The following is a 9471-nucleotide window of genomic DNA, read 5'->3' as shown; positions in this document are numbered from 1 at the left end:
GGATGGAAGTGGTGTCTGTGCAATCCCTGCAGCAGGAAAACAGGGAAAGGGAGGAGGGGAGCAGGGGGAACGGCCCAGGAGCTGCTCCCACCCCTTATCCCTGGGCTGGTGGGGACAAGAGACCACCACCAAACCCCTGCTCTGTCCTGGCTGAGCTGTGCTGGAGTACGAGCCTTCAGCCTCTGCAGGATCCCCATCCCCATCCCCATCCCATCCCATCCCCATCCCATCCCCATCCCATCCCATCCCATGGATCCCAGCCCAGGAGGCACCAGGCTGTGCGCTCCGTGTTTCAGTCCCTGTGCACTGTGAGTTACCCTGCCCCGGGCAGGAGTGCATTCCGGGCAGCAGGGCTCTCTGCCCGAGCCTGCAGCATCCCCGTGCTCCCCTCTCCCGGCTGGATCTGCCCGCTGTGCCTGGCTCGGGCCGTGCCTGGCTCGGGCTGTGCCTGGCTCGGGCTGTGCCGCCCTCAGGAGCAGCCCCGCTCCTCCCGCTCCTCCTGCCATCTGCCACCTGGCCCGGCCGTGCCCGTGGCACCAGTGACAGATGGCACCGGAGCTGCCCCGCTCGGCCGGGGCTGTGCCCGCTCCTGCCCTGCCCCAGGGCTCCATCCTCCGGGAGGGCGGACCTGGCCCGTGAGAGGAGCGGCAGAGCCGGCGGAGCCTCCCGTCCCCCCAAGTCCTGCGGGTGGTTTGTGGGGCCGCGCAGGGCGCACCGAGCCCCGCCCTGCCCGCCGGGGCTCCCGGCCCAGCCCCCGGAGCTGGCCCCGGGCACGGAGATGCGGAGGAAGGTTCTGGCACTTCCCGGCCCTGGAGCAGCTCCCGGTGCCACCGGCAGGGACGTGGGGCCGTGCCCGGTGCCAGCCCGGCTGCCCCGAGCATCACCCCCTGTGGGAGTGCTGATTTCTCTCCATTGAATGAACGCATTTCAATGAGGTTTGTGGATGTGATAAATACACAAACGGGGAGCAGAGGAGCCCCGCGGCCCGGGTAAGGACCTGGGGTGGTGGCCAGGCAGCAGAGGGGAAGGGGGGATTTCTCCTCTCTGTAATTATTGCAGGAAGGTGAGCAGCAGGACGGGAAAGGTTTCAGGGCAGTGCAGCTGCTCTAAGGAATCCCCTGTATTCCATCCACACCCTTGGGTGATTTTCCCAGCAGCTCCCTGGCATCTGGCTGGGATCCATCTCACCACCAGGGACACGGGAGCGTGGCAAGGCTCGGCTCATTTTCCACGAGCACAGGGCAAGATTTGCCCTCTCCAAACACGGTTTAGGAATAGAGCAGTGTTTATGGAGAAGTGGGAACAGAGCCCAGGTCCTGTGAGGAGCGAGGGCTCAGGGAGAGCTGCAGGCTCCTTTCCTGGAATTGCACCCATGATCCAGACCCACCAAAGGCCCCTGCTGCAGCCAGCCGCACTCTCTGGGGAATTACAGCAGGGATAAATGGATGGATGCTGGCTAATTAAGCAATTAATTCCTGCAGGCTCTACGGGCAGTGCCTGGTGCAGCTGCAAACCTCCCAGAGCCGCCCTTCCGTCCTCACACCCGTCACCCCTCGGATGGGCAGCAGGGGAAGCGGGCGGGGATCGGAAATTAAAATGCTATTGGAAAGTTTAATTATCTCTTCATCCTTTGCCATCCCGGGCACGGTGACGGGGATGGATCCAGCTGCCCGGGCTGTGCCCACGGGCACGACCCGCTCCAGCGGGGCATTCCCTGATGGGAGGGCATCCCTGGCATCCACCGGCCCCACACGGGCTCAGCGACCCCGGGCATCCTGCCTTGATGGGCTTGGCTCTGCAGGGGAGGGATCCCGCAGGCACTGGGGTGGGATCCTACAGGAACCGGGGAGGGATCCCGCAGGCACTGGGGAGGGATCCCACGGGAACTGGGGAGGGATCCTGCAGGCACTGGGGAGGGATCCCGCAGGAACTGGGGTGGGATCCCGCAGGCACTGGGGAGGGGAGGGATCCCGCAGGCACTGGGGTGGGATCCTGCAGGCACTGGGGAGGGATCCCGCAGGCACTGGGGTGGGATCCCACGGGAACTGGGGAGGGATCCTGCAGGAACTGGGGAGGGATCCCGCAGGCACTGGGATGGGATCCCACGGGAACTGGGGAGGGATCCTGCAGGAACTGGGGAGGGATCCCGCAGGCACTGGGATGGGATCCCACGGGAACTGGGGAGGGATCCTGCAGGAACTGGGGAGGGATCCTGCAGGCACTGGGGTGGGATCCCGCAGGCACTGGGGAGGGGAGAGATCCCACGGGAACTGGGGAGGGATCCCGCAGGCACTGGGATGGGATCCTGCAGGCACTGGGGTGGGATCCCGCAGGCACTGGGGAGGGATCCCGCAGGCACTGGGGTGGGATCCTACAGGAACCGGGGAGGGATCCCGCAGGCACTGGGATGGGATCCTGCAGGCACTGGGATGGGATCCTGCAGGCACTGGGGAGGGGAGGGATCCCGCAGGAACTGTGCACAGAGTGGCTCCTCTGCCCCTGTGCAGACCCTGCTCAGGCAGAGCCTCTCGCTCTCGTGTTTCAAACCACGGCAGGATCCAGGTGAAGGCTGCCTGTCCCTGATTAACCATTACCCTTCCCACGCCTGTTCCCAATGCTAGGACTGTGCTCTGCTGTGCTGTGCCACCCCTGTACACATCACTGCTGCTGCTGCTCCATCACAATTGAAACCAGCAGCAGGTGTTTGATGATATTTATTGAGGGAAAGTGAGGATTGCTTCATCTTCCTCTTGAATGATGTCTTCCTGCTTGGGAAGAGCAGACACAGAACCACCTGGCTGCCTCACACCCACAGCAGGTCCCAGCCCTGGTGTCCCACAGGGCTCCCAGAGACCTTTGAGATGTTTCATGAACCAGGAGAACTGTGCTGCTTTAGCTGAGCGTGGAGATGGAGGAGGGAAGGGACAGTGCTGCTGTGCTGAGCCCCCAGAGGGTGCAGGGCTGGAGCCGCAGGTACCAGAGCCCTGCTCAGTGCCCAGGGCTGTCACCAGAGCTGGGACAGCAAGAGGATGACAGCCCCAGGGCTGTGACACGCTGGCATCACCCTGGCAGCCAGCAGGGCGACACTGATGACAAATGACACTGGCCCTGTAATTACAGCCAGGCTCTGCTCAGCCAGTGCTGCTGCATTATTGAGAGCAGCCAGAAATACTCCCAGCTCAGTCATTAAGGGGTCTGTGCCTCATGGTGAGCGGCTGCCAGGGCTGCCTCAGCCTGGGCTGGCAGAGGGCACAGCCTGGAATGTGCTGCAGAGGCGTTCACAGATCCTGCACCCCACAGGGATGAGGCCCGGGGGAGCAGAGCACCCCGGAGGGTTTGGGATGCCCCTGGGGAAGTGGCACTAGGACGACATCCCTTGCCTTGGTATCAGTGCCACCGCTGAGCCTGGCTGCTCCAGGGCAGTGCAGCAGCTCCGGCTCTGCTCTGCCAGCGCCACAGAACTCCCCCTGCTGAGGGCTCCTTCCATGGACCTGAACCTCCTCCCTTTTCCCCCCCCAGGAGGAATGCCATCCTCTCCTGGGAGCTGCCTGTGCCCAGCCCGCTCAGCCCAGAGGTGTGGGATGTGCCAGATGTGCTCATGTGCAGCCAGATGTGCAGGTGCTCAGAGCAAGATGCACATTGCAGGAGCAATGCACAGGGAGGAGTTAACCCACGCCTCCGACAACCACACCACCTTGGGCTGATGCTCCTCCAAAGCTCAAGAGGAGCCCCAAGAGATATCAGAAAAAAGAGTTTTTTCTATTTTCTGATCCATTTTGCACCAGGAAGGAGTCTGGTGGAACATTGTAACCCCACAGGCACAGTGGCCCCTCTGCCCCTCTGTTTACCAGAAGGGCCTCTCCTGGGTCATTGCCCCGGTGAGCAGGGCAGTGACCCACGGGGCAGCCGCTGGGGGGACATGAAAAGCTCGGCCAGGACAGTGACAGTGACATCTTCTCGTGCCGCGTGCCGCAACACGGGAGCACCGAGCAGAGGTGACTCAGCAGCACGGGCAGGGACAGCCGCTGCCTCCCCGCGGGGTCACGGAGCTCCCGGGACGGCTCCGAGCCTCTGTCGCAGCCCGGCGGGGACAGAGCAGCGCCTGGGTCCCCGAGCCGCCCGGAGCCCCTGGAGCTCGGCACGGGCCGAGCAGGGAGGGCACACACAGCAGCCCCTGCTCGGCTCCCTCTGCGCTCTCCTCCCCGGAATTGCCTTGTTTCTCTCCCTGCTCGGCAGCACGGTGAGGATGGACGCCGGGCTGCTCCTCACTCTGCTGCTCCTCCTGCTCCTGCTCCCCGTCCTGGGGCTCCTGGTCTGCAGGCGTGACCCCAAGAGGAGCCGGCTGCCTCCTGGCCCTGCTCCGTGGCCCATCCTGGGCAACCTGTGGCAGAAGGATGTGCTGCCCCTCTACAGGCACTACGAGAAGGTAAGGGACAAGGGACAAGGGACAAGTGGCCGTGCTGGACCCATCTGCAGGACAGCAGGACAGACAGTGGGACAGTCCTGTGCCAAAATAAAAGGGGAATCCCACGGGTGACTCTTCCTACCTTTCTTTTCTCTTCTTCCGCCCTCATCTCTTGCTCTACCAGAACTGCCTAAATCCCTTCTGCTGGGAGCAGAACCAGCCCTGTTATCAAAGCCTTTCTCCTGTAAGGCACCCACGTGGTGACAATGCCCCTCAAGGGCCACAGTGCTGCTCCTGCCCAGAGCTGCTCCTGGACATGATGCTTTGAACCCCCAAAGGGGAACTGGGAGAAACCCACAGGGACAGGACAGGGACAGGGCTGGGAATGGGGTAAGGTCACACCTTTGAGGGAGGCATTTCCCCTCCTGCTGGGCATTCACCAGTGCTGTGGGCTCAATCCCAGTTTGAAATGAAGTGAATGAACTGGTGTGGGACCCTGGCTGACAGAGCTGCCCACCCCCAGCTCAGCAGCACCTACGGCCCCATCTTCACCGTGTGGCTGGGGCTGAAGCCGGTGGTGGTGCTCTGCGGGTACGAGGCAGTGAAGGACGCCCTGGTGGGACACTCCGAGGAGTTTGGGGGCAGACCCACCATCCCCCTCCTGATGCAGCTCTCCAAAAACTACGGTGAGTGCCTGGGCCTCTCCTGGATCCATCTGGGTGAGCAGATGGCCACACCCCTAGCCCATGGAAGGGCTCAGCACCCAAGAGCTCAGACACCCATTTCCTGCTCCACAAGACCCTTCAGGTCCTGTGACAAGGACAAGGACAGTATTAACTCCAGCTAGGCAGTTCCAGCTTTGTTCTGAGCTGCTGCAGAGATCCTCATCCTTTCATGGACACTCTGCACACCTGCATCGTCCCCTGGCTTACTGCTCTGCTGCTCCTCAGAGCAGGGTTCCCACTCCTGGGGAGCAGCGGGGTGGGCAGGGGCTGATCTCCTCTTGTCCCCCCAGGATTTGTCTCCGACAATGAGAAGAAGTGGCGGGAGCTGCGGAGGTTCACGCTCAGCACCCTGCGGGACTTTGGCATGGGGAAGAGCTCCATGTCCCAGAAGGTGCAGCAGGAGGCTCAGCACCTGGTGGAGCTGCTGGCAAAGCTCAAAGGTGACGTGGCTCCTGTCCCTGCTGGCCCTGTGGCGGGCAGAGGACACACGGGACATGTGGGGCCCCAAAGCTGTTTGCAGGGCCCAGTGTGGGTGATCCCTGCAGGGAAGGGCTGAGATCCAGCCCCATCCCACACAGGAGCTGCAGGGATGGGCTACAGGCACAGCTGAAGGGCCAGGAGGGAGATCCTGCTCTGAACTGGTGCAGGGATGGACACAACCAAGGAGCATTCCCTGCTGGAAGAACGGAATAGGGAACAGAACTGTGTGGGCCTGGGAATGATCAGCGAGGACACTGCCCCAGGGACTCGGGCACATCAGGGTGATTTCCTCCTCTCCAGCAATACCCAGCTCCTGCCAACACCTCTCCTGGGGCTTCCTGCAGGTGCCTGTGCTGCCCTCAGTCTGAGCTGTGGCAGGGAGGTGATGGAGGAGCCTCCAGCTCAGGAGGGCTCTTTGCTGTGGCTGCCAGGCCCCACAGATCAGGCAGGGTCCAAAACCAGGGGCTTGGAGTGCGGGGGAGAGGTGTTTTCTGTCTTGAAACAGATGAATAACTGGTGGCTTTTCTCACTGCTGCTGGCTGCAGGCAATGCCTTTGAGCCCATGACCATGTTCAGACACGCCGTGTCCAACGTGATCTGCTCCGTGGTCTTCGGGAGCCGCTACAGCTACAGCGACGCCGCGTTCCTGGAGCTGCTCAACGCCGTTGGGAACTACGTCAGCTTCTTCCTGTCCCCCGTGGCCAAGGTGGGAGCCTGCTGTGCTCAGCACCCTCTGCCTGCTGCCCCAGGGGGCTGAGGAGGCTCCCTGCCCTTGGGGGACAGCGTGGCTGGGAGGGACGGGTGAGCCATGCCCTCTCCCTGTGCCCACAGGTGTACAACACCTTGGCCAGCATCATGGACCTTTGGGGGGACAGTTTGGCTGTCGGGGGGCTCTGCCCAGGAACCTGAGCCCCCTCCCTGTGCCCACAGGTGTACAGCACCTTGGCCAGCATCATGGACCTTTGGGGGGACAGTGTGGCTGTGAGGGGGCTCTGCCCAGGAGCCTGAGCTGTGCCATGCCCCTCTCCCTGTGCCCACAGGTGTACAACACTTTCCCCAGCATCATGGACCTTTGGGGGGACAGTGTGGCTGTCAGGGGGGCTCTGCCCAGGAGCCTGAGCCCCCTCCCTGTGCCCACAGGTGTACAACACCTTCCCCAGCATCATGGACCGGCTCCCGGGGCCGCACAAGAAGGTTCTGGCCGACTGCCAGAAGCTGAAGGACCACATCCAGGAGAAGGTGCAGTTCCACCAGCTGACTCTGGACTCCAGCTGCCCCCGGGACTACATCGACTGTTTCCTGATCAGAGCAGAGAAGGTAGAGGGGGGGCTGCCCTCCAGCCTGGCTGCAGCCTGCAGGATCACCCAGACAACCCCGAGCCCCTCCCCACCACACCTTCTTGCAGGAGAAGGGCAGCCCAGAGACCATGTACAGCCACGAAGACCTGATCATGTCAGTGTTCAACCTCTTTGGGGCCGGGACGGTGACAACCAGCAACACCCTGGTGTTCTTCCTGCTGATGCTGGCAAAGCACCCCCACATCCAAGGTACAGCAGCAAAACACAGCTGCTCCTGTGCCCGGGATGCTCACAGGGCAGAGGGTCCCAGCCCTGGGAGGTCCTGCTTGGGGGCAGACCCAAATCATCCTGTGGGTCACCCGAGGGTGGGAGCTGATTCCCACAGGCCAGGGGCATCCGGGTGCTCCTCCCTGTGCTCCATCCCTGCCTGTGCAGATGGCCCTGGACTGGCTGTGGGAGATGCTCTGAGCTTGCCTGGTGCAGGGCGGGATGAGGGCAGAGACTGTTCCGGGCTTTCCAAGGGATTAGGGCAGGCTGCTCCCCCTCCAGCCCACCCCTGGGTTTAGGATAAGTGCCTGTGGAGGCCAGTAAGAAACCCTGGGGAGGCTGCAGAGCAGGCACCCAGCCCCGCTGCTGTCCCCAGCCAAGGTCCAGGAGGAGATCGATGCCGTGGTGGGCGCTGGCCGTGCCCCCAGCACGGAGGACAAGCTGCGGATGCCCTACACCAACGCCGTGATCCACGAGCTGCAGCGCTTCCACAAGAGCCGCATCGAGAACTTCCCGCGCATGACGACGCAGGACGTCCTGTTCAGGGGCTACACCATCCCCAAGGTACGGGGGTACCTGCAGAGAGGGGGCAGCGGGGCTTCAGGGCCATTTGCCTTTGTCCTTTGACTGTTTGCTCACGTCTGAAGGCCCCGGGTGTTTCCCAATCCTCGGTAGCGATGACCTTGCAGAGGGGAGCAGAGGCACGTGAGTGTCTGCCTGTCCTGCCCACAGCATGGGGCCCTTCCTTGCCCATCCTGGAAAACTGCTCTTCCCCTCATGGAGCTGTGCAGGGCTGCGGGGCAGGAGCAGGAGCCCAGCCTGGGCTGGGGCCAGGCCAAACTCCCCAGCCCTCGGCAGATGTGGGGACAGATGTGGGGACAGCCACCCCTGCTGCCTGACCACGAGCACAGTGCGCAAAACCCACCCTGAGGGAACATCTCCTGCCTTGGGTTTGGGGCAGTGAGAGGGGCTTTAACAGAAATCCACAGGAGTAACTCGGCAATTTGTGTCCCATGAGCTGCACAGAGGCTGGCAGGACCATGGGGACACCAGAGCCCCGGGTCCTTTGTCCCAGTGGCACAGAGCCACCAATCCAGGCTGCTTCCCCATGGGAACCTGCCTGGGTACTGGGGTGCACACCCAGCCTCCCCCCATGACTAAGCCACCCCAGCAGAGCCCAGGTGTGCACGGTGTCCCTCCTCCATCCCTGCCCCATCCCTCTCCCACAGGGCACTCCTGTCATTCCGGTCCTTTCCTCTGTGCATTCGGATCCAACCCAGTGGGAGAACCCCAAAAAAGTGGACCCCGCACACTTCCTGGATGAGAATGGCGAGTTCAGGAAGCGCGAGGCCTTCATGGCATTCTCAGCAGGTCAGCGCTGCCCCGCCCTGCCAGCTCCGTGCCCAGGAGCGCCAGCACGGGCGCCCAGGGGCAGCACAGCGCCACCGCCCCATGGGCTGCCCGCCCTCCCTGCTGTCCCCCCGGGGTCACCCCTCTCTCGTGCCCAGGGAAGCGGATGTGCCCAGGGGAGGCGCTGGCCCGCATCGAGCTCTTCCTGTTCCTCACCACGCTGCTGCAGAGCTTCACCTTCCAGCTGGCCACGGAGCACAGGGAGCTGGACTTGTTCTCCCTGTGGCTCGAGATCGAGAGGAGGGCGATCCCGGGCAAGTTCTTCGCTCTCCCACGCCCGGTGTCCTCCTAAGCTGGGGGAGCAGGACAAGGAAAGGCTCTCCAGGTGCCTCCACCCCTGCCCTGTGGCCACGAGGGCACAGCCACCACAGCAGGGACACTTTGGGCTTGGAGCTTCTCCTGTGAGACCTGTCAGGCACCTGTGCCACCAGCTCCATGAGCAGCCTGCTCCCAGCCCTTCCCTCCCCATGCCAGGAACACGAGGAAGGTGGCAGTGCTTCTCCTCCCCATCCCATCCCATCCCATCCCATCCCATCCCATCCCCATCCCCATCCCCATCCCCATCCCATCCCCATCCCATTCCCATCCCATCCCCATCCCATCCCCATCCCATCCCCATCCCATCCCATCCCATCCCATCCCATCCCCATCCCCATCCCCATCCCATCCCATCCCATCCCATCCCATCCCATCCCATCCCCATCCCATCCCATCCCATCCCATCCCATCCCATCCCCATCCCATCCCATCCCAATCCCAATCCCATCCCCATCCCATCCCATCCCCATCCCCATCCCCATCCCATCCCCATCCCATCCCCATCCCATCCCATCCCATCCCATCCCATCCCATCCCCATCCCCATCCCCATCCCATCCCCATCCCAT

The 9471-nt window shown here is 63.1% G+C and overlaps 1 protein-coding gene across 1 annotated transcript; it reads left to right on the top strand.

The window, feature by feature from the left end:
• The first annotated feature begins 3919 nt into the window (after window positions 1–3919).
• On the top strand, window positions 3920–8877 carry LOC139602601 (cytochrome P450 2C5-like). The gene is made up of 10 exons (XM_071452558.1): window positions 3920–3993; window positions 4240–4426; window positions 4929–5091; window positions 5421–5570; window positions 6156–6316; window positions 6751–6927; window positions 7016–7157; window positions 7552–7739; window positions 8405–8546; window positions 8684–8877. The coding sequence occupies exons 1-10, from the start codon at window positions 3920–3922 to the stop codon at window positions 8875–8877; spliced, it is 1578 nt and encodes a 525-aa protein (XP_071308659.1).
• Window positions 8878–9471: the final 594 nt, after the last annotated feature.

The sequence above is a fragment of the Agelaius tricolor genome, unplaced genomic scaffold (assembly GCF_023055355.1).
Source record: "Agelaius tricolor isolate 1412-34295 unplaced genomic scaffold, bAgeTri1.0.p SCAF_35, whole genome shotgun sequence".
Classification (NCBI taxonomy): domain Eukaryota; kingdom Metazoa; phylum Chordata; class Aves; order Passeriformes; family Icteridae; genus Agelaius; species Agelaius tricolor.
The sequence above is the reverse complement of the archived record's forward strand: the minus strand, read 5'-3'. Positions and strand labels throughout refer to the sequence as shown.

Bases quoted from the DNA above. Each gene is read 5' to 3' on its own strand.
- LOC139602601 (XM_071452558.1), top strand. From the start codon at position 3,920: ATGAAAAGCTCGGCCAGGACAGTGACAGTGACATCTTCTCGTGCCGCG. The intron at 4,427-4,928 runs GTAAGGGACAAG...GCCCACCCCCAG, and splicing joins TCTACAGGCACTACGAGAAG to CTCAGCAGCACCTACGGCCC. The intron at 7,158-7,551 runs GTACAGCAGCAA...TGCTGTCCCCAG, and splicing joins AAAGCACCCCCACATCCAAG to CCAAGGTCCAGGAGGAGATC.